The sequence below is a fragment of the Topomyia yanbarensis genome, chromosome 1 (assembly GCF_030247195.1).
Source record: "Topomyia yanbarensis strain Yona2022 chromosome 1, ASM3024719v1, whole genome shotgun sequence".
In the NCBI taxonomy this organism is placed as follows: domain Eukaryota; kingdom Metazoa; phylum Arthropoda; class Insecta; order Diptera; family Culicidae; genus Topomyia; species Topomyia yanbarensis.
In genome coordinates, this window is record NC_080670.1 from 185,351,056 (window position 1) to 185,376,431 (window position 25,376).

General features: G+C 38.6%; 2 protein-coding genes across 7 annotated transcripts in view; one reads left to right on the plus strand and one right to left on the minus strand.

The window, feature by feature from the left end:
- Positions 1 to 25,376, plus strand: part of LOC131684148 (cytochrome P450 4c3-like) — a 147,200-nt gene that overhangs the window by 98,616 nt on the left and 23,208 nt on the right. For 2 of the 5 annotated variants that reach the window (XM_058966736.1, XM_058966745.1), the window contains one exon: positions 20,680 to 21,334. The exons of 2 other annotated variants lie outside the window; for them this stretch is intronic. In XM_058966736.1, the coding sequence (XP_058822719.1) occupies positions 21,109 to 21,334 (226 nt within the window). In that variant the 5' untranslated portion in view covers positions 20,680 to 21,108. The remainder of the gene's footprint in view (positions 1 to 20,679; positions 21,335 to 25,376) is intronic. One more of the 5 variants, XM_058966755.1, reaches the window with a different exon arrangement.
- LOC131684160 (uncharacterized) lies at positions 8,642 to 9,614 on the minus strand. Of its 2 annotated transcripts, none has more exons than XM_058966791.1 (3): positions 9,444 to 9,614; positions 8,834 to 9,383; positions 8,642 to 8,735 (listed from the first exon to the last, which is right to left on the minus strand). In XM_058966791.1, exons 1-3 carry the CDS (start codon positions 9,520 to 9,522, stop codon positions 8,708 to 8,710), a joined length of 657 nt encoding a protein of 218 aa, XP_058822774.1. In that variant the 5' UTR covers positions 9,523 to 9,614; the 3' UTR covers positions 8,642 to 8,707. The 2 variants fall into 2 exon arrangements, with proteins under 2 accessions (XP_058822774.1, XP_058822784.1); XM_058966801.1 differs by having other exon boundaries at positions 8,826 to 9,383.

Genomic DNA, 25,376 nt, shown 5'->3' on the forward strand with positions numbered 1-25,376 from the left:
AAACATGTCGCCAAAACCATGTTGGGTAAATTTCTGAATCCGGATTTTAACAACAAACATTGTTGGTACTTTTGGCAGCAACGCACCAAATCGTAACAAATCGATGATCTGTATCGTACCCAAACACATTTCATGTTATCCGGGAACAGGTGAACCCTTCACGACCGGGTACAATCAATTCGGATGGTTTGACATGGTTGGTTAGCGGTTAATATCTCGTCGTAAAACAGCCACCACAAACCGGCTAAACTTTTCGAATAATTTATCCACTTGTTTACTTATTTGAAGTTTGTTTTTGTCGTTTTTGTATCATTGCGAAAATAGGTCAGCGCTTGCCGTGATCTTCAGAATTTTTAAAATGACGTTAATAAATGAGTGCTTTCAATGTCGCTATCCATGTTGCTAGTCGTTACTTTTGACAGATTGACTTGATTTCGTTCATGATATCCCGGATATCACGCAAACATGATGATATGAGATGACATTTAAAATGTGTGGCATATCAAGTGATATGCTATGTAATATCACCGGATATCAAGATAATCCGCATATCACTTGATATCAGCGCTAATGTGAATACAATGTATACGTTGGTTGTTTTTTGCTAAGAGTGAAAAACTTTTATTTTTACCAACATTTTTTTCTGTGTACGGAGAGAGATCAAAGCTAGATATTTTTCCAGAATTGCGTCCATTACTCTTTCTTGGTGGCACCTCAAGCATCTCCTCCCGGGTCTGTCAGCAAGAACCAAGGTATCTGCATGTGTCAGGTACGTATCGACACATGAGCCGATGAACTGCCGCAAGGTGCGAATAAGAAGGCACGTATTGTCCCGTTCTACATTTGTGACCAACACTGCCCATCTTGAGCCAGCGAAACTGTCAAATTCTTGTGCCAGCCTAGCCAATCTATCTCTTTTTAGGGGCACTGCTAGATTTTATCAATGGAATTGAGGGTGGCCATTTTGTCTGCTTTTCTCTCCGCATATCTCTTACTGGAGGATAACTAACTACAACTATAGCGTCACTCGTCACCAAATCTCACTTCTTGTCATTCGAAGCGATTCATCCGGTTGCCAAATTGAAAATTATTATGTACTAAATCGGTGTACTTCGTTATTAACCAGAACCAATTGAGATTGCGAAATGTTCATTGGAACAACATGCTTGAGACTAACATTATTGAGCAATCGAAATTCTTCCCTGTATGCTGATCAATACCGACGCAGGCCACGTCCGAATACATATCTTCTGGGAAAGGAAGTAATGTTAGTCCGATACATGTCACTGCTAGAGACAGTGGAATCCTCTAAATCTTCACATCTATCACGGGAAGGGAAGAGTTGATAGTAAGTGTATCAATAGCGTTATCATGTAATAATTGCTCTGGGCAGCCGGTTTCCGAGGATTTAGGAAATTTATCATTGGTATTATTAATACGATTGGCCAAATAAGCAACATGAATTCTGGATAGCCGACTGTGAGAAGTTTTGCTTATATTTTAATAAATCGGTAACGTTCACTCTTATATCACGCGACGAATTTTTCGTGGTTTCTATTATGTCGGTGCTAAATTTACCTGGTGATCGTTTGAATAAAATGCGCAATCTTATACAAGATTGTTTGTGTCAATTTTTCATCTCTCAGGTACTATTCTACACTCAAAAAAAAGTAAACGTTATGCCTATTGATTTTACACATAGATTTTTGCAATTAACGGAGGCATATAGACACTATTTGCTGGCACATAAACCTAATGTGTGTATTTACAAGAAATATTAATCTTACATTCGCATTTCATAACTATTAGGCACATAAAACCCCATTCTATAACAATATGCACATATAACTTATGTGCGTGCATACATAGTTTATACAGTTGACACATAGAAGGTATGTGTGCGCGTGATAACAATAGCATTTCTTCTTCATATGAATTTTAAGCGGTTTGAAGCAAATAGAATTAACGTTTGGATTTTTTTTTTTCAGTGTAGTTAATAGTTGGAATTGCATATGTATAACGGTTTCGTAGTAAGAGGGGTTTTTATTAATATTAAACTGCAAAAATAATATGGAAACAAGAATGGAAAAACTGAGTCATTTCCGACGAATTTCGCGCTAAATCATATTCAGAGTTGGCAGCACCCTCTCCGATTTTAATGAAACTTTCTGTACATGAAGACTTTGTCACAAAAAGCCACTTTGCATACTTTGTTTTTTCCAAAAGTGATCTAGACCAGGGTTGTTAATGCGATACAATATTCACGATAATTTATCGGCGTTACTCGTTAACGATAATGTATCGTCATCGGAAACTCCGTTAACGATAATTTATCGTCGCCTTCATCGTCATCGTCGGTTCATCGGTTATCGCGATACATTTTGCGTTACTTTCCCATTTATTGCAGTTGAAGTTGATGCGGCCAACTTTCAATTGTTTAGAAATAAATACCTTATGAAGGACATGTTGTTGGCAGTTGAAAATCAATAGTTTTGGACATTTTCTATGCACATCGGGGTCTGACGATGCGTCAAAATGAAATTATTTCAACTTTTCGGGAAAATGTATTATGTTGAAGGGAAAGTTGTTGGCAATTGAAAATTAATAATTTTGGACATTTCAATACGCAGAAGGGTCCGACGATGTGTCAAAATTGAAAATCAAAATTTCGAGTAAGTTGGTGCACAGAAGAGTCCCAGGTGCACAGTGTTTCCAAGCGGCAAAAAGGTGACCAAAATTGTTTTGACCATGAAGAAAACAAATTTTGAGCTATTGTACAATTAGTAATTTTTAGCACGCAAAAACATATATTGAAAAAACCTACTAAACCACTATTATTAGTCCATTCACAAATTACACTACACATTTAAGTCGTGTGGTGATTAACAGGTTTTATTGTAATTTTAATTTAATCCAGAAGATTTCGGATTTTAAAAAGGAGAATATACACACATATTTCCAACGTTTGATTTCCTTTTCTAGTTAGGGAGCTTTTAGCCCCCTCCTCCGTTTCTTCTCTCCACTATGTAACAAGATGCTTCATGCTTCCTTCTTTTACCCTTAAATATGTAGTGTGATTTATGTACGGCGTCATAATAGAGTTTTATTCGTTTTTTGAATACAGTGAAGACCCGTTTTTATCAGGCCCTTGGATTATAGGCTGATAAAACGATGACATTGACAAAATCGGCACATATTTTTTTCTGGTTCTGAAGAGACGAAGTCGAAACGCAAACACCCGGACTAACATATTTTTTTTCTTTCTTTTTAATAAACCGGAGCGGTTAAAATATTTTTCATTAGTTCCTCGACAAAGCCTCATAACCCGTTCTGATCATTTAGCAAAAAATTCCCTTAAGGAGGTCTTACAGTACAGTATTATTATTTTTGTATATTTTGCATTTCTAATATAAGAAAAATATGCTAAAGAAGGAATTTACTCGAATTTGACTTGAACGTAAGCTAGAGCCCACCAAACGATTTTGATAGTGTTTGTTTTACAGATTCGTATTGGTATTCGTCTGCGGAAATTTGCGGCTTCCGTACCAAAATATTGCTTTTTGGGCACTAAAACATTCGATAACTTCTAAGTTGTAAGAAATACAAATAAACTTACATTACAAAAATTCTGTATTTTCTTATGCTGAACAACATCTTGGCACATTTTGAAATTCTACAAAATTACCAGGAAAAGTATTCTGAAAAAAGCAATTTTCAGGGGTATATCAAAGAAATCTCCACAAATGTAAATTAAAATCGATAGATAAACACATAGTCTCTTCAGCGACGTTAATACTTAAGATATTCTCAACAACTTTGCCAAAGAAAGTTTTTTTTAATTTTCATAAACATAAGCAAAAAATTTCTTCTCAGCTTTAGAGGGATTAATCACCCAACTAATACTTTTTAAATGCAAAAAAATATGAATAAACTTTGCTGAAGACACTATAACTAAAAATGTTTTTCGTGTTTCAAAGAATTTCTTTCACCTTTTTGCCAATTTGGACCCTCCTGTGAATTGAAAATGTCCAAAACTATCGATTTTCAACTGCCAACAACCTGCCCTTCAATATAAAAAGTTCGCGAAAAGTTGAAAAAAAATCTATTTTGATGCACCGACGGTACATTGAAAATGCCCAAAACTATTGATTTTCACTTACCAATAACTTCTTCAATATAACAAACTTTCCTCAAAAGTTGAAAAAATCCATTTTGACACATCGTCGAACCCCCTGTGTATTGAAAATGTCCAAAACTGTTGATTGTCAACTGCCAATAACTTTCCCTTCAATATAAAACTCTCCCGAAAAGTTGACAAAAAATTCCATTTTGACACATCGTCGGACCCCCCCCCCCCCTGTGCATAGAAAATGTCCAAAACTATTGATTTTCAACTGCCAACAACATGTCCTTCAATAGTTATTTATTTCTAAACAATTGAAAGTTAACCGCATCAACTTCAACCCCAATAAACGCGAAAGTAACGTAAAATGTATCGCGATAACCGATGAACCGACGATGACGATGAAAACGACGATACAATTATCGACGATGACGATGAAGGCGACGATAAATTATCGTTAACGGAGTTTCCGATGACGTTGACGGGTGGTTAACGTTATCGACGATGACGATTAATTATCGATTAACAACCCTGATCTAGACTGTCTTCAAAAAGGTCAAACTTTTTTAACCAATTTTTTTAAAATGGCTATAGTCCAAAAATGACAATCATGACAAATGAAAAAAAATCGATTTTAAAAATTTAAGGTCGATTACAAAAAATCCTATCTTTGATTTGGACGAAATTTTGTTCCAAGATAGATAATTATGTTCCCTACCTACCGTCAAAAATTCAAGTTGGGCACTTCCAAGGAAAAAAGTTAATAAAAAAAGCTTTTCCTTGTCCAAACTGAATTTATTTTTTCAGTGTATTTTTATCGAAAACTGAACCAATGAAAGCATCTCGGACTGGACCGAAACGAGGCCAAAGGGCTTCGTTAAGCGGAGATCTGGTACTAGAATACTTAGCGCACGACCAGACAACATGTTTAATATCGCGATAACCGCCACCACAAGCGCAGAGACCGCTATTGGCGACCGCAATACGCCGGAGATGGGCCTTCTGCGTATTGCTGATACTTTTGCGGTTCCTGAACTTCCATCGCTCCACGAAATTTGCCAATTTTCGAGCGTCCTCTGAGGAGAAATATTTAAAAACTTCTAATGCCAAAATGTCCACCTTCTCATTACCATTCTAATCCTAGAGTCCACCTTCTCATTACCCGGAATGCAGCAATGCGAAAGAATTCAAACTAAGGTAAGCTGCTATGATTTTTCAGATAAAGGACTCAAAAACTACCATGTTTTCCCCAGGAAATGCAAAAAGTGCTTTCCATGCTTCATCAAACGGAGAGCCTCCTGTAAATATACAACCATCAATTTTGTGGGGAGAATGTTGGCAGCACAGCCACTCACCACTGCTGTCATAATAATTAGCATAAAAGCGATGCATAGCTGTTATCATATGACGAACGTTCCGTGTATTCCAATCACAGGATAAATCGAATACACAACGTAGGCCCTAGCCACCAGACGAAACATTATTTCTCTGATGATCCGTCTGTTAATCCGTCGACGGACTGGTGCCAATAATCGCGTTTTTCAGCTTTCATCAAGTTTTTCATTTGCATTTGTAGCGTCGCGTATATTGGGAAAAATTTGAGCGATCTGACGTTCAAAAGTCCCTTTCGCGTATAATTCTAAGCAATTTCTACCCACCACGAAGTAGGAGACTGTTCACGGATGTTCGCGTCGGGTACTCGTTTCGTCTGAACTTTAATCGTAATGCAAATGCATTGTGTGAAACCTGGGGGGAAAATGAAGGGACTGAAATAGAAGGACACTTGGGTTTTTTGATGTCCCATGTGGAAATTCCTGCTAGTTTCTAAGATTACCGAGACCAGGAACCACTTACTTCGGTTTTGAAACAGCACCCTTCAGAAAAAAGGTTTTCCTCTTTCGGAAATTTATAGACACATTAGAAGATGTTCCCACAATGGGATGGTCAGACTCTCGCACTTTAGTGTTCAAGGAAACGTAGAAATTAGTCGTTGTCGGTGGCGTAGCGCTCCTTTGCATTATCGGAGCGTTCCTTAAAGGAATGTTTCATTTTGTCCCCACATAATTTGTAGGCGGAAGATGTCGAGAGATCATGCGAAGTCTCTCCACAGTAGGGAAACTTTTCATGATTCTCTCCGCATTTTCCACAGCGTGCTTGTTTCTACAATAAGCCGCTATAAGCCTAATTGCTTGCAACAACGGCAGCTCGTGCCTCGCGGCACAAAAAGGCGAACAGGTAGACTAGCCCCGTCCAAAAGAACAAAATTTGGAAGAGCAGATTCGGCGAAGGGTTCGAAATGAGGCTGATGGAAAATAAGTTGTTTCCATACACTGCATTATTTTTCCTGAATGCAGTTGCTTGCGAACCAGTATTTTCACTGGCCGAAGCAAGGGGTTCTTGAAGGAGCGAACCCCATACTTCGCAATTAAGGCCCTTGTTGGAGACTACACCATCAATCTCTACTTCTCGGGCGGGTACATAGACAAAATACTTCTTGGTATACGGCCAAGTGATATTTAGTTAAATGTTATGAATATATACCAAATTCGTTACTGACACTTTTTGCATGTATCAGGCAACTAGCAGTTTCCTGTGTAAATGATCAGTCCATCGCCTTGAAACAGTTAGCGTGAATTGATTTCACGAATCTACAATTCAAAATTTGCGGTTGGAAATTACATGAAATGGGCGACAGTCAAACATGAACGAATTTCGGTCGAATCCAAAGTGAACCGAAAAGAGGCGCAAAGTCGAGACTCCCCCAAGAGCATCAGAATACCACGGCTATGGCTCTGCCACTAGAAGCACGCATAAATCAACGCGGCCAAGTGTCTTGGTATGCTGCGACTATGACTAAGTTCGTTTTATCTACGACGTTAACTTCATATGATTACTTACTCTTGCGTAATATTGTCGGAGTTGAGAGTTACATCTAACACCGCTGCCATGCCACATCCTGCATGGAGCATTCGTAGATTCGTTCCACGCCGGTGCAACGTTTATGCTCCGAATAGGAAAATTCGCCCACCCATTGCAAATAAAAATACATTCATCTGTCATGTGATAATTTTATAAAGCTGCCAGAATCTGTGACCAAAAACTATTCAATAAATCGGTAAATGTGACAGCCCTACCTTTTGGTGTGTCATTTGACTTCCTTTTTCATGTCAACATTTCTTTTTTGTTTAAAGCGAGACAGTGTCTGGTTCTAGCCCTAACTTCTGTCAAAATGTATAAGCTGACAGCGGTTGGGGTTGCAACCTGATTCAGTTTTGGGGTCAAGTATCACGAACTGGAACACTTATTCTAACTTGTTTAATAATGTATCGTCTCTTAGTTTTATATTCTTTACTTCATGAGCGGCTATTTAAAGTAAAATCTTCTGCTTCGGACATGGCTACATTTATGTATGTAAGATCGTATCAAGCCTTTATGAAAATTACACGAAATAATATTTTATGTCTCGTCTGTATTTGGTCGAATCAATTACCTTCCTAATCTTGCTCTTGATTGACTGCTCCGCACGGGGAAAATGTATATCCCCGCCGAAAATTTTACTCACAAACAGTCGTCAGTGGACAATCTGTGGCTAGCACCTTGCTTACCAACGGAACTAATACAATATACCAGATTGAACCAGAGCTCTGTTCCATTTGTTAGATAATAAAAAAAAACTGCATCACAGCTTTCATCATTGATTAGGATCGCCGATCCAATACCTTCCAAGGCCTAATGGAACTAACCAATAAAATAATCTTTTTCTAGTTCAAACAACTTATCAAATATCCGAAAAGGGTTTTCCTCCTATGTAGCTAATAAAGATACCTGTTTCTCGAGTGAGATTTATATCCAGCTCTCACGGGTCAACCGGTTCCAGTTGCAGTTCGATACTGGTCTATAGTTCATTTCGATTAAGGGGTTATACACACTTGGGATTCAAAATACATTTTAATTCATTAGCGTACACAACACATCGATGTCAATTTGGTTGTCGATTAGGGCGTAAAAGTCAACTGTCAAAATTTACTTTCTGGAGAAATTTCGGACGAACCGTTACTCGCCGATAACAGCTGTTGATAGTAAACAAAAGAGCAAGTTTCTCTTGCGTTGACTGCTGTTTACTGTGCTTGGCCAGTAATGGTTTGTCCGGATTTTCCCCCAAAATCATAAGATTAGAAAAAATTGTAAAAACGCCTCGGCCAGTGTGTGTGGGTATGTTAAGTACTCAAGCTAACAAAAGTTCCAAATTGTATGGGAAACGTGACTTTCAACGTCACAATAAGTTCATGTTAAGATACCTACTGCTTGGAAGTACAAATGCACAATTAGCAATTTCACAGTTCTCAAGATTTCGATCAAAGTGCCAGCAGATTACTAACAACGGAACACTAATGAACCAAGCTCAATGAGTTTGATAACGAACTAGTCGACAGCAGAAAATTCTGGGACAAAGCTAAGTACTAAGAGTATTTATGCAAATTCATGTATTTTCCTGAAAGATTGAAGCAAGCAAATAAATGATTTTCATAAATTTATTATAAATATACTATCACAATAAATCAAATTTGGAGCTGGAAAGATCTATCACCAGAATTTCAACCATCGGAACAATCTGCAAAAGAGACAAAACGATAATTACAAAATTTGCTAAGTTGTGCAACCCAATTTTTAAATTAAAACAAGTATAGTAAAATAACTGAACCTATTTACGGGTTAGCACTTCCAGCAGCCACGCCTGCCGATTCGTCCTCATCCGCTGACATCGCTCCGCTCTGCTCTTCCTCGCTGGAGTAGGATGCTTGTTCCAGATTAGCTGCTACCCCTTCCACCTTGACCGGTTCAGGAGGGATCGCTTCTTCACTGTCATCATCATCATCATCATCATCTTCATAGTCATCGTCACTATCGAACTGTTGCTCGTCGTTAACCGGCGCGGATTCATCTACGTCCATTGGCACAGCGGATCGCCTGGACGGGGCGCGCCTCTGACGTTTGGGCAACGATGTCGGATAGCTTGGTGAAGCTTTTCGTTTGATCCTCGACGAGGGCGATGATGAGGAAGGTCTTGCCAATTCTTCCCTCGGGTGTTGCGTAACTGTGTACGGTTCGACCAACCAGTACTCATTTCGTACTTTTTTTATTACGCCTGCAGTGCACAGTTTCGAAACGGCTTTCCGGGAAATGGTTCGCAGCTGGTCCGCTGTTATGAGCCTTCGGTTTTTCAGGTACAGGTAGGCGGTAATGTCTTGGAGGTCGCAAGCTGAGGTTTTATAATTTTTAGTGAAGTAAGTTTTTTCTTCGGATTGGGTGAAATACTTACCGCGTTTTCTTGTACGGGAGTAGTGGGCGACACCTTTAAGGACATGTCGGTAGAATTTCTTCGGCACTTCCGGGGACATTCTTGGAAAAAGTTCAGCTGGCTTGTAAGTCGACGCGGTTCCAGGAAAAAAATGAATCTTGTCCTGTCTCGAGCGAAAATATTGTACTATGGTTGCTGCGATCGAAAAAAATATTCTTTTGGAGAGGGATACATCACAAAACTTGCAGTGATTGCAGTAGGGGAGACCGGGGCTCGTCTCAAATCTATTGCATGCGAATATTAAACCTCACTTTTGACAAGTCAGAGAGTTTCTTTACATATTCTTAGAAATTTTTCAGTTGCACCACTGTACAGAAAACTTGGTATGAGTCAATTTCAATTTTTAACAGTTTGTAAACAAGCTCACTGAACTGTCATTCTTTTCTTTGAAGGCGCCACCATGTAACGTCCGCTGAGCAAGAGGTTTAGTTGCTCGATGTGCGTGTTGATTGATACAAAGGACAATGTTAAATGTATTTATGTCGCAAACCACTTTGATTTGTCGAAGTTATGAGTGATATTGGGTTTTCGAGTGCGGTGAGTATGTTTTTGTTACCTCACATCTATTTTCAAAAGAGTTTATTGATTCATTTGAGGTTAAGGTTCGGCACGTTTGGAGACGGTTTCAATATCTTAGATAATTTTGGACGACAGAAACGCTGTAACCTGTTACAGTAATCAGTATTTCTGATACGTGGTCTTCGGTAAAAATAGTAAAGAAAATTGGATCGAAAAATGCGTATTACGATATTGTGTAAAAAACTAAACAATTGTTGATAAGTAACGCAATGTGTAGAAAAATCTTCGATTTCATATTGAAAATCAACCAGTGATTTTTAAAAACCAATCTCAAATCCGGTCCAGCTCCGTACACTGGTTTCGGTTGGCTCATCTCAGCTGTGACCGTTGTAAACCTTTCCAACCACAAATCAATCAACTCACCGAACGCCAACCAGTTTCAGGTATTATGGCTGCAGCGCGGTCAAACTCGCGGCAAACGAAACGGCGTAGCAAAACAAAAATCGGCGGAATTTTGAACCGCTCGAAAGAAGGCAATAACCGAAAGCTTAAAAACAGAAAACAACGCGTCGCGATCAAGTTGCACCCGATGAGAATATCAACAGCCGTGGTCAACGTGTAAAAAGCTGTTGTCGCTTCAGTGATCGACAAAAGAAGAAAAAAACGTCAACCGACTGTAGTTTGGGCACATTTGAGACGTGGCCTTAAAAACTGGAGTTCCTCTCGCTCCTGGCGACATTGAAAAAAGCTTATGAAGCCAGAAACGTCGAATCGACTACGGTCTCTGTAATAGAAGCTCATTTATGTAGGTTCGCTGGACACAGGGGAAATGAGAGCTGATTCCCGCTCGATCGTGTTCGTTTTGAGTTAAATGTTGTTTATTTTGCTGAAACCTGTATCGACGTTCAAATGTAGGATTTCTTACTGTTTAATATGGATGTATGAAATACACAAGATTAGATCCTAACTTGTCCTAATTAATCGAGTGATTCAATATAAAGAATTTTGTTCCGGAGGTTGTACCGGGCAATGGCATTACATCTGGAACGTCAAGTCTTATCTTTTCAAAGGATACAAAATATGTGTTCACACTCGCGTAGACTTCAGCCGAACCTTTTTGCATAGTTGAGTTTGTCTAATGGGTAAAAATTAAATCTGACTATGTTTCGACCACAGACTAACAGACATAACACTCGAAAACAATGCTTTGCCCGCTTTAACGGTCATTTTAGATATATTTGTAGTTGGGACTGTGGCTACATTTGCAATTATGGCGCTACTGATATATGAGCAAGCATGTGGGGGATAGACCACTAGTGAAAAATTGTTCCCAAACCTGAGAGGAAACCCAGCAGCAAATGAGTGTTTGGGACCGTGAATAAAAGGTGGAGCTAGTGTTTTGAGAAAATTGCAGGATCGATGTTTTTTGAGGGAATTCCCTCATAGTGTTATGTCTGTTAGTCTGTGTTTCGACTTCGTTTCATCAGTACCATAGCAGACCATCTTGGCCGTTAGTTAGACATTAGTTCCAAAAAGTCGTCAACTGATGTCTCGGAACGACCAGAAGTTCTTGTTTACTGTTGAAACAACGAAATTGAGAAATGAAAACTCCGTTATCAAACATTATCATTTTTGCTTAGCACCTTTTATGACTAGTTTTATCGTCAGGCAGCGGATGGTGATATATCATTTGATTTTCATTTAAACTGTATTTCAAACTATCTTTCAGTGGCCTTTTACGGACTGAAGCGTACACCTAATTGACTGCGACAAATTTCTCTCCGTTTTCCATTGTATTCAGTCAACAAAAATACAATTAACACGCCGAATTAATTACGCACCTCAACACCTAAGGTAGTATTTGTAAAGGGAAAACAGCATAAAACGCTGACACGATCAATGGGACCGATTTCTTGCTACATGAATGAAGGCGTCCCAAGCAGACCCGAGCCACTAAGTCTAAGCCAGAAAATGAACCGGAGTTCTGGCTGACTTCAGTTTCATCCCATATGAAAAAAAAACGTTGCTTAGCACATTTCTAACCTGCCTGCCCTGTTTGATTTTGACTGCATCCGCTATGAAGCACATCTAAACTTAGTTTACCAGCAAGGCCCATGGATCTAGCAAAACAAACCTCGAGCGTGATTCACTTTTGTTTCTTTTTTTGCATTGGCTGACTGAGGTTAATGCCATGAAGTTCCATCAAACTATTCGAATTAAATCCAACATTTGATTATTTTCCGATTAAGTGTTTTTTTTTCTTTTTCTCTCTTTCGACAATGCACGCAGCGTATCTTGTGTTCATCTTACTGTAACGCATAAGTGTCGTTTCGAAACCGACATTGCACAGATCACGTCAAAGAAAATGTCACGCTTCGATCTTATGTGCATGTCAGCAGAACGATAATAATCAATAGGAACTTGAACAGTGCCAGGAAATCGTAAAAAAACACCTAACTAGTGTCACATCTATCATCCCCGAGAAATTATCGCTTGCCAAGAATCGAGGATCTATCAAAATTTGGACGCGGTCAATCTTTTGAACGACATCCATCAATTATTCAAATAGACAACAACACAGATGAGCACATGTGGAGTATTAGCGGCGAATAAGGAAGTGCTAAACGCTTTAGTAATTTTGCGGACCACATGCGAATACTACACCTAAGAGACAAAGATCAATCAATAATGCTTCGGCGGATGAATTCTCGAAAATCTTGGAAACATTCTAATGGGCACATAGCTTTAATTATCATTTGGATGCGTATTCGTCGCTTTTCGTGTGGAATAACCATCACACGGAAGCTTTGCTCAAACAAAACTATCAATGTCAGTTAATAAAGTAAATGAAGAGTGAAGAGTGACAATACAATCATAACAGAAAAAATTAGGTGCGATTCACACGATACATCAGGCTTCCGTCACCGGTACGGAACGTCACGATTAGTTACATGCAGTTAAATGGAAGCATTCACACACAACAACTGCACGGAACGTGTTGACGTACGGCACGTGTGAACGGGCACAAGAGAAAAGTATTAAACTTATCCTAACGGAACGGTGACGTTCCGTTGACATTGACGGAAGCTGATGTATCGTCTGGATCGTCCTTTAGATTGCACGCACCCCATGTTTTCTTTCTTTCAGTTGATCATTATTTTATCAATTCAGCCGTCATTATGTTGCAAGCTAAAAGCAAAGATATGAATAACCCAGTCAAAAAGGACAAGTTGCTGGCTAACGGGGGGCTATTTGCCAACTGGGATGCGCTAATTGCCCTTCAATTTGCCAGCAAATTGCTGGCAATTAGGGGGCTATTTCAACTGCAACATTTGGGCGATTTGCCGCCGTCATTTTTTTGCCGCCCAACCCGCCATTAAATCGCCCCCAAATCGCCCACGGAACGCGCCATTTAATCGCTCTTAATTGCCTAATATTAAAATTACAAATATTACTTATTTTCGGATTCATTATCTACTCACATAAACTTATCACTACACTAGGAACTATAGGAAGAATCAATGGTGAAATTGGCATTGCACACCAAAACTTACCACAATCTGACTATTATTAAGAGTTTAGGTCAGATATCTTGTTCCACTATATTTACACACGATTCCACAATTTCCTACATTCGTTGGCTAAATGAAGTGCACTAGACAAACAAAATACAAGCGAGAACACGCCAATCGTTAAAAAAAAACTATTTTAAGTTTAAGCCAAACATGAACCGCCATGTTTGAAAAACGCAAAAACAACCAAGTCCATTTCAGCCGCCAGAAAATTTGTCTAAGTATTGAAATTGCCTTTAAATCGCATTCGCAAATTGCATTTGTTCCTTGGGGCAATTAGCACAGGCGTGTTGAGCCAAACGTCAAACTTTTTAAATCGCTTGACCATGCTCGTCCGCATTTTTTGACAGGGTAAGTAGAGGTTTTCCCACTACTCTGGTTCTTATTTACCCGATAGACCCTTTTGTCTAGGTGCCTCTAGAAGAATTTTGGATTTTCGCACATAAACAAAACGTAAACAAACAAAATAAATTAAAATTTACCGGCTTTATTGTGCTCCAACTCTGTCCACTGCTGCTGCTATTGATCTGGTACTGCTGGGCAAAAAGGCGGGCGATTCCTTCCGACCGGCTGCGTTCTCCTTCGGTTTTTGTTGGCTGCTACCGCAGCGGTCCTTGACGGTTAACTAGGGAGCTTGGCTCCTTTGTTAGAACCACCCTAGCGACGCTGGCGAACTATCGTCGGATCGAATTACCCGCCGCAAGCGATCCCGGAAGTCACCGCTGTGCACGTCCCATGGGGAACCTTTCTCCATCCTGCTTCGTTCTTCTTGTCGATTAACTGTGGAGGAGAGCTAGGCTCGTTCGACTGATCCTCCACAGTGAGAACGGTCGGTGTATTGATTCCTTTATCACGTTTATCTGAGGAAGCGAGAGCACTCCTTAACGATTAGCTATCCCCTTATGGCGAATCAACACCGAACTTACGTGTGCTCGAACTTTCGATGGTATAACTTCCGCACTCGACCATAACAAACACCAACCGCCTTGTCGCATAGCTGTCAACGATGAGCAGCTTAACCGGCGCACACGTATTTTCGCAAGAAGAGAGCGGTGCCTAACTAAACCCTGTGCTAATTATACACAAATGTTCAACAAAAATTACTATACCTATCTGCACAAAAATAACCGTTCACAAACGCAAAAATGAACAAAAATTTATAAGTAAACGTGAACGGCACAAAACCGCGGTGAGCATAATTAACGTAAATAAATTCACTCTACGGAGAGTATAGCCAAAAATAGGTATATTTCCACCGAGTGCTGAATTGTCACCCTGAAGGGATACAAACTTTACTCAACATTTCGGAAACAGGCCTAACACCGTTGATCAAAAGTAGTGTTTCTTATAAATGCAAAAAAGTCCAAGGAAATAAGTGAAGATAGATAGAATGACCGCACGGAAGGTGTGAATCCGTTTTACCCCATTTTTTACGAATTCAAGAGGGAAATTAAACATGGAAATATTTTTCGGAAAGAGTCTACATTCAGTTGACCATATAAAAAGGTCCTGGGAATCGCTTGCAGATTGCTAGAAGGACCGCATGAAACCTGTGTAGCCGTTTTACCCTAATTTTTCTCATAACTCAATTGAAATCCGGGTCTTTCATTTCAGAAAGGGGCTGAATGTAATAAGTATGTAACACAGTCCGGCCGATCGGTTGAAGGTAAATAAAACGACTAAACGGAACATGTGTACCCGTTTTACCCCTGTTCCCAGAACGCAAATTTGAAGTTAATCATTAAGGAAAAGCCTAAGTGTGGCATATCAAAAGGCATATTTCTTATTTATGAAAACTCCAGAAATTGATTACAGATAATTAGAAAGCCCGTACGAAACGTGTGAGCCTATTTTACCTCACTTCTCATATCTCGTGTTTTCAGTTAAACCTGACTACATTTCGAAAACAGGCTGAACGCGATTTTTTTGTGCATAAGAATTACTACTTTTCATCAACTGCATTCAGTCTCTTTCTAAGAAGTACAGCCAGGTTTAAATTCACACCTAAATTATGAGAGGAATTTAGGGTAACAGGGGCATACATGTTTCGCATGTACATTGTAGCTACCTTCAATTGATACCCTGGACTATTTAGCCTAAACAATTACTTTTTATTAGCCGCTTTCAGCCTTTTTCTTAAATATGGGGTAAGTATAATTTCACACTTGTATAAAGGAAAGAATTGGGGTAAAATGGGTAAACACGTTTTGTGCGGTCATTTCAAGTATGTTGTATCAATTCCCCGAACTGCTTTACATAAGAAAAAACTGCGACAATGAGCCGCTTACACCCTTTTTCTGAAATGATGAGCAAGGTGTAACTTCACATACACACATTTCGTGAAGTGTTAGGGTAAAACAGGTATACACATTGCGTGTAGCCATTCTAACTATCTTCAATCGATTCCCCGGATTTTTGTACATAAGAATTGCTACTTTAATTTCCCGCTTAAGTTGTGGTAAGAATTGGGGTGAACGGGTAGACGAGTTCCGTGCGGTTATATCACTATCTTCAATAGATGTCCCTGATTTTTACATAAGAATTACTACCTTTCAGCAGCCACTTTCAGCCTCTTTCTGAAATGTTGAGTAAGGTATAACTTCCCACTTGCATTATGTGAAGAATTTGGGTAAAATGATTACAAACGTTTCGTACGGATTCTTGCTATCTTCAATCGGGCTCTTCCGGTTGGGCTGGAGCCTTTGAGACCGATGAACGTATTTCAGCCTGAGGCAGCTGAAGTCAAGAGAAGTTCAAGAGAAGTCGATATGATATGGATCATAGCCATGTAAGTTGCGATCGCGCACAGAACCGTCACTGCCGGGATAATCCTAACGCAGTTCCTATCACAGTGATAGAATGTATTCGTAAATCGCTAGGAATTAGTTTCGTACGGAAAGTTTTCATAATATATACGAATTTTTCGTACATATTATGAATCGTTCGTAGTTCTATTGAAACACTATTTTTTATTACGAGTTTTTCGTGACAACTACGAAACGAATTTCGTTGGCTTATTACGAAACAGCTTCGTGCGGCAAACGAATTGTTCGCTGATATATACGAATATCTTTAAAATATTTACGAGCACCATTCGTCAAACCGTCAACGTCAAAGGAGCTGCAATAGAGGTAGAATATGGAGTCATTGTCGCTATACGTCAGATAATCGTTGATCATCACGACGGTCTCGGTCTATTTAGTAGCCGTATCAGTGTCCGCTGGATTCAGGAAGATTTCCTGAACCTCTTTCGCTTCCAGTTAATCCAGAAACTGGAGCAGTACGGATTCAGTTAAGCCATCGCGAACGCTCATTGGTTTTGTATGAATAAGTTTGAGTTTTTCTCTGCCGGCGCAATGTCAAATGCTATTAAATACGAAAAATTCTGTTAGATGAACGAAATGAATTCGTGCGACCAACGAGATTGTTCGTAATATACACACACATTTTTTAAAATAAACAAAACACTTCGTTTCATTCACGAAAAATAATGTCGTTTTCAACGACGTCATTCGTGCAATGTACACTAAATAAGTAAAATTTACGAAAACCTTCGTTCATCAAGCGGCCATTTCTAGATACCACAATAAAATCGATTTGGCCAGATCGATCCTTTTAGTTAGTTAAAAAATCGTTGTTGCCTCTGTTAAACATCGATCCTAAAAGATCGAATGAAAAAGGTATGCGAATAAATACGAAAACTTTTCTAAGATGAACGAAGTCAATTCGTGCGACCAACGAAATCGTTCGTAATATACATAAAAGGTTTATTAAAATAAACGAAACATTTCGTTTCATTCACCAAAGCAAGGTTGTTATCGACGATAATATTCGTGCAATGTACACTAAATAAGTAAAATTTACGAAAACTCTCGTTCATCAAGCGTCTATTTCTTCGTATCACAATAAAATCGATTTGGTCACATCGATTTTCTTAAATTAAAAATAATATCGATGTTGTCAAACATCGATCCCAAAAGATCGACTTAAAACAATAAGAGGCTAATAAATACGAAAAATTTTCTAAGATAAACGAAATGAATTCGTGCGGCCATCGAACCATCGAAATCCTTCATCATTTATTGAAATAAACGAATCATTTCGTTTCATTCAAGAAAAATAATGTCGTTATCAACGATAACATTCCTGCAATGTACACCAAATATGTAAAATTAACGGAAACTTTCGTTCTTCAAGCGGTCATTACTTCACACCACAATCTTTCTAGTCCTCAATAGAGGTGAGCAGGTTGAAATAAAATCGAGTTTTTAGTTAGTTGAAAAATCGTTGTTGTCAAACATCGATCCTAAAATATTGATTGAAAAAATAATATGCTAATAAATACGAAACTCCTAAGATGAACGAAATAAATTCGTGTGAGCAATGAAATCGCTCGTAATATACATGAACGTTTATTAAAATAAACGAAACATTTCGTTTCATTCACGAAAAATGATGTCGTTATCAACGATAACATTTGTGCAATGCAAACTAAATAAGTAAAATTTACGAAAACTTTCGTTCATCAAGCGGTCATTTCTTCGTACTACAATAAAATCGATTTGGCCACATCGATTTTTTTAAATTTAAAAAAAATCGATGTTGTCAAACATAGATCCCAAAAGATCGACTGAAAACTTTCCTAAAATAAACGAAAGGAATTGGTGCGACCAACGAAATGGTTCGTAATATACACAAACGTGTATTAAAATAAACAAAACATTTTGTTTCATTCACGAAAAATAATGTTGTTATCAACGATAACATTCGTGCAGTGTATATTAAATGTGTAAAATTTACGAAAGCTTTCGTTCGCCAAGCGACCATTCTTGCTCATGAAATGAACGAAACCTACCATTTTCAATGCACGAAAATACTTCGTTGCAGAAAACGACGAATGAATTCGTGCATTGCATGATCGATTTCATTATATTTACGAATTTATATTATCAGTGCAGCGTACGGCTGCTTCAGGAACTATCTATATCGGTTCGTTCAAGCGCCTTGACCTTACATCTAGGAGTGTGAGTGTGTGGATGAAGGAAACGCCAGAGCGCATGGTCTTCGACTGCCCTTGGTTCAAGAAATTGCAAAGTGAGCTACTGGCTCTAAGCATGGAATATTCTAGAATGTTCTACAAGAGATATGCAAAGTCAAAAGGACGTGGAACACCATCAGTAGACTAAGAGTAGTCGGGCAGATACCAGTGGAGTTGCAGTGAAAATGGAGAAAAGATCAGCGAATTAGCGACCAGAGCTGACAGTTAGAGTTAGCTCACCCTACCGGTCATTCCGTGGAGTAGGTCCACCGCCGGGGATTAGATCAAATAGTGTAGAATCCAGCCGCTGGGAGGATTTTTTTCTTCAACTAACTACTTCCATTAAATTCATCAATATTTTGATTTGGTTAATTATTTTTTTGAAACCTAATAAACTAATTTTTGTTTGAATACAAAACATTCAAATAAAAAATCACTAAAAAATAGAAAAAAAATGCTTATAAGATTCCTCAGAAAAAAGTTTCGAAACAAAAAATACAAAATTGAGAAAGTGAACAGCGACCCAACAAATCATTAGTTGATTGCTTCACTGCAGAAGTAGTGTTTCCGTTTGGAATTTAGCGTACTAACTCAGTACCAGATCCTGATGAGACGAAGCATTAAAGAGATACATAAAAAGAACAATATATGTAAACAATGCACAGAAAGGAGCAAACTAGTAATGTTGAAAAATAGGAAAACGTTAAATAAAAGCATGGGGAACATGGGAACATTTTAAATTTATTTTCATGCATATATTTGGAGCATAAACATAAATGAATAATTAAGTTTCACCATAAATACACACAAATTATCATGCTTTCTTCAATGAATATTATTCTAATTTTACACGCTGATTGAAAATTACAGCTTCACTAAACGGGATACCAATGCACTTTAATATAATCTCAATTCAATATTACTGTAAAATAAGTGACATGTAATATCACACGAACGAAATAGTAAAATCGTATGCTTTTTGATGCTTCCATTGAGTGCATCGAAATTAACTTTTAAACAAATTTTTGATTCAAGCTTTGTATGTTTACATTCGTATTGATCTACATGTTGTTTAAATTTCATTATTTTTTTGTGTGTGGATCGTGCAGAATGCAGGCATACAAAAGTCAGGAACAGAAAAACATCAGTCCGTCTCGAAGTACAATACAACATTGTTGTTACTGTTCTCGAGTAAATAGTTCAAAAATAAGTCATCACATTGAGCAAGCGAAAGTTAGAGAGGTTAGATTTAAATATTTTGTGTTCCACTCGTTAGTAACTGACACCAACTTGCTGCCATCAATCGGTACCGCCCAGATGCTTTGGGCGTGTACACATATTGCGTGAACTGTTTGGATATAATGTCTAACTGACGCCAGTTTGGTGTTAGTTTAGACATATCGCCTAACTGGCAGCAAGTTGGTGTCAGTAACTGATGAGTGGAACACGAAACATCCGAATTCAACTTTTCTAGGTTAGAATTTGTGCCTTTAAGTGCAAATTAGTACACCCTTTTTTTGGAAAAATTAAGATTGCAAGCGGAAGTTATTAACGTTAAAAATCTGCTACTCAAGCAGCTTCAGCTATTTTGAAAAGGGGCTCTGTTCTAAAAGATTTTAAAAGGATGTATTAAAAGATTTGAACATATCAGACAAGAGCCAATTGTCAAACTTATCCAAACTGTTAGAAGAGTCGGATTTCCAAAACCCTTTTCTATTTCGCACCTTGCAAAATTTTGGCGATTTCCCACATTGAGTATAGATATACATGCTATCGAAATACACTCTAAATTGAAGGCATCTCAAATTAATATCTAACCTATGCCACATGATGCGGCGCGTATTTGCGTCTGCGATGCATCTTAGCCACTATTTCTTCGTAAAAGTTAAATAAAACTTCAAATAGTCGGAATATGAATCAGGTAGACGTTTTCAGCAAGCTGAAAAAGTCGATAAACTCTCCAGTGTCTGTTATTATTGCCAAAAATTTATTACCCTTGACAATTTGTATGGATTCTAAAAATAACCCGCCAACTGTCTGCAACGTCTAAATTAATTTCCAATTTTAGTGTATGTATAACGATTTCCCATCGAAACCACCGCCGCCTATGTGCTTCTCCGTTATGTGCGAGCTTACGTGAAAATCTAGCCAACTAACTTATCAGCCGAATATTAAGTGGCCGCTGTGTATCGTCGCAGCTTTGTATGTGATTAGATGCGTTTTCGCACCACCTGTCCGACGCATACCACCCTCCCGAACCGAAACCGCTGCTACTGCTTGCTACCGATTGCGAAGGTTTTCGATTCCACCGCGAGCTAGCACCGGACCGGAGTTCATCTCAGCTTTTCCTTCGCGCCATGCGTTAGTTTAGAGTTAAATCTCGGCGCGCGCGCAACTAAGCACCCCAAAAATAAAAAATACGACCCAAAAAAAGGGCAGCTGTTTGTTTGTTTCTTGGTGAAATAACCCCGACAGGCGAACACCCGGACGGATCACGATGGAAGCCTACGCGGTGGGCAGTGTGCTGCTGGCATCGAAAATAGCCACCATTTTCCGAGTTTTATCACCCATTACGACAGTCGTACTGCTGATTACAGTCTGTGGGATCTACACGTACAGGAGACGGCGCGCCTACCTGGTGCATCACATTAACAAGCTGCCCGGTCCGTACATGATCCCGCTGATCGGAAATGGGCTGCAGGCCACGCTGGGTGCTAAGGATGGTAAGTTGGTTGTTTTTTTTCCGGTTGTGATTTAGTGAAGTGTACTTTTTGTGAAATTTTGTTTGTGAAGATTGATAACATGTCAATGGCATTTGGAGAGTGATTTGATGGATTTATTATGCAATTGGTGACCCGAGCTGCTGGAGTTTCGAGAATTAATTTTAGTTTGGCGCTTGAATGCACTGCTGAGAATTGCATTAGTTCCGTTCAATGGAAAGCGCATTCGTTTTATGTTACGCCGTGTTTTGCACGTCCCCGAAGTTTCGACTAATGCTAAGTAGAAACCTTGATCGTTTTTCTCTTGGATTGACCTACCACAACATTGTGGAATGTTTTGTCCGGTGATTGATGGAACAAAAATTAAATATTAGTGTGTTGGTGGTAGTTAAGGGGTTACATACCTTTTTGAGAGAACAAAGAAAGTTTGAAAGTTTTTAAGGGTTTGCAGCAATGATTTTATTACATCAAAACTATAGTTTTTTGAAAGTACAGAAAATAGTTTCAAAAAGTTGTATTACCAGATTCTTTTTACTATTTAATTTGAGTAAAAACTTTAGCAATTAAAAACTCAAAAAGCATTGCTAGGCCAGTTGTTTCTCGAAATTAATTATGACATTGAGCAGCATAAAGTTGTTATCGCAGATTTTAGGTTGATGAGCTTCTTGCTCATTTAGTTCATTAGGGTATTGCGTTGGTGGTTTTCCAGCAATAAAGTTGATGAAGTGATTCCTAATCACAATCTATTTCAAACCATCAAAGACACAGGTCACGATACTCAGTGTGCTTCTGCTTTTGTCCGAGCGAGTGCAAAGGAAACGAAAAAAAAAACAGTTACTGGTGTGTATCGTACGAAAAACAAAGGATACCGTTACATCTATTCTTGGGTGGTGATCTATCAAGATGAATGAGTGTCATCAATAAAACGTGATTATTTGACCTAACACGGTGACTATTGACTTCAGGTCTTTTCGCATAAGACCGAGTATTCGTGATGTGAAACATCTGCTGAAGGTGAAAATGTAGTCTCAGTTTTCGCCACCTCCATCCAGCTTGAGCATGTCAGGCATGCGGAGCTGAAAACCTTCAACAAATCGTCAAGGCGAAAAGATTCATTTCGCAGAACAACTTAAACTGCGTGCTTGTTTGTGACAGCGCTACAATCAAGATCAATGTATAGGGAATCCCTATTAGGGATATATGGATAATGAAAATATTGAAGTCAAATTACATGATCTTGCATCACTTGCTTACAAAGTGGCAATTAAAAGATTTATGTCGCATTTCGAAAAAGTGGAATCTATTACGGTGGACACACAGAGAAACTACTTTCCAGGTATTTCAAATGGTGCTTTTGTGGTGAGAATGCGGGCGGACCAATCGATTCCTGGTAGACCTACCGAACCCTGGTAGTAAAAAATCGTAGTAGGTGATACCATTACACAGCGAACTCTTGGTACATATCAAGGTCAAACTAATGCATGTCAGTTCTATGAACGAACGCCACATTACGGACAATGCTGCCCAGAAACCGCTGAGGATGGCCTAAAGAGACTAGAATAACAAACAGATTCCATCTTAATTCAGTGAAAACAATTCAACTAGCAACCAAGCTATGGATCACAAGCAACACTGCAAATCTGCAAGCCTCACAAAACTTGTGTGTTGTTATTCCGTTTGTTTCTTGTATCCAAAATAAAAATCTACTGCAACTTCTGGTATGCTGAGTTTCTCGACCAGCTGAAACATAGTTATAACCGCAGGAATAGCATTTTGCAGCAGCAAGACCACATTAGGCCATTGCAATTTAATCGATTGCAAACGGACCCACAACAAAAAGAGGCGTGGTTGAAGTCTTGCACATATGTTCCTGTCTTGTCAGTTTGCTGAAAACGAAAGAGCTGTGTTTGTTTGTTTGGCTCAATCAGACTCATAACGGAACGACTTTCATTTTAAATGTTTGCATAATTTGGTTTTCGTTACCCTCATGCTGAATTTCGTCCTCCCATCCAACCATGCCATTTTCTCTTTAGCGTTTCTAAACATGATGGTACTGTAACAAATTTGGTTTGAGGATATAACGGAGAAAGATGATCCTTTGTTGACACTTCTGTTTCATATACATCTACAGGTACCTTTAAAGTCGACCCAGACCCCGAGATATTTGAATGTTAAGGACAAACCTTAGTTTGTCCGATTATTTGAAGTTGTAGTTGCGCTGGTTCACGCTCCCATGAAAATACGACTAGCTCCATTTTCTCCATGGAGAATTCAATACCCAGTTGGAGGACCCATGGTGACAAATTGTTCAAGATATCTTGCCATGGTCCTTGCAAATCGACAACTTTGAAATATGTAATAGAGACCACATCGTCATCTGTCAGACATACGTCAATATCATTCACGTAAAAGTTATAGAGAAGGGGGCTTTGACATGAGCCCCGGGGGAAGACCCATGTAGCTAATTCGTGGTGTCGGCAAATCACCATGCGAAAAATGCACTACAAGCTTAGGAAAAGGTTGTTTAAAATCGGCAAAAGACCATGCTGGTGCAGCTTCTCAGAAAGAATATTGCCAAAAACTGAATCAAAAGCCCACTTAATATACAAGAAACCTGATGCCATCTGCTCTTTGTTAGCACAGGCCATAAGCATGTCTGTTGAGAGCAACACAAGACAATCGTTCGTCTTCTTACCTTTGCGGAAGCCAAATTGTGTGACTGACGATTTTCTCGAACAACTTCCGGATGCATGACAGCATTGCGATCGGTCGATCCGACTTGTGGTCGGAGGCTGGTTTTCCTTGTTTTTGGGCGGCGATGACACAGCAAACGTCTCTTGGCAGAGTCTGGCAGATTATTCAACAAATTGAATTTGATTCCGTTTGATCCTGGGGCTTTATTGTTACATGTCAAGAGAGCAAGTGAGAGCTCCACTATCGAAAAAGGCGTTTCGTTCGCGTTATCGTGAGGGGCGCGGTGCGTTCTATCTTCTGTTTCGGTGCGGAATCCAGACTAACCTTGGTGGAATCGAATATCCAACGGATTGAATATTCCTCGCTCTTGTTAGTACTGTTTCGGTTTCGCATACGCCGGGCCGTCTCCCAAAGAGTGCTCTTCGATATTTCTCCCATTGGTCCGTCAACGAACCACCGGTGCCAATAACTTCGATTCTTAGCTTTCATCAAACTTTTCGTTTGAGAGTCTAACGTCGCGTTCTTTCGATAACTAGCGGGTCGTCCCGGAAGGTCTTATACGCGGCGGCCTTCTACGCGTACACGTCTGAGCACTCTTTGTCCCACCATTGGTTGGGAGGCCATCCGCGAGGGTTTTCGTCTGGTACGCGTTTGGTCTGATCTTGAATCGCGGTGTCGAGAATCAAGCCAGCCAGGAACCTGTACTTTTCCTCCGGAAGCCCTTATGTGCACTCCATTTTTCCGAATATTGTGAACGTGTAGGTCTTCCAATCAATATGTTGTGTGAGGTGGATCCTACATCCTATCCGTATATATATATATATATATATATATATATATATATATATATATATATATATATATATATATATATATATATATATATATATATATATATATATATATATATATATATATATATATATATATATATATATATATATATATATATATATATATATATATATATATATATATATATATATATATATATATATATATATATATATATATATATATATATATATATATATATATATATATATATATATATATATATATATATATATATATATATATATATATATATATATATATATATATATATATATATATATATATATATATATATATATATATAGGGTGTTTGGTTCATGATTAAGAACCTCTCGAAGAGTGATTGACTGTCATATTTGGAGAAAAAATCGTTCTACATATACCATCAAATCTCAACCGTTACAGAGTTATTGAACTTTTTGTGAAAAAAAACTTATTTATCTTAAAATACCTCTATCTCAAAAAATGTACTTTGTATTTTAAATCTTTTAGGGCCATTGGAAAGGTGAGAAAA

What these genes read in the sequence shown, in the direction of transcription:
- LOC131684160 (XM_058966791.1), bottom strand. Translation starts at nt 9,522, where the DNA reads ATGTCCCCGGAAGTGCCGAAGAAATTCTACCGACATGTCCTTAAAGGT. An exon ending in CTCCCGTACAAGAAAACGCG is followed by an intron (nt 9,384 to 9,443) that starts GTAAGTATTTCA and finishes ATAAAACCTCAG; the next exon opens with CTTGCGACCTCCAAGACATT. An exon ending in GCTGCTGGAAGTGCTAACCC is followed by an intron (nt 8,736 to 8,833) that starts GTAAATAGGTTC and finishes TCTCTTTTGCAG; the next exon opens with ATTGTTCCGATGGTTGAAAT.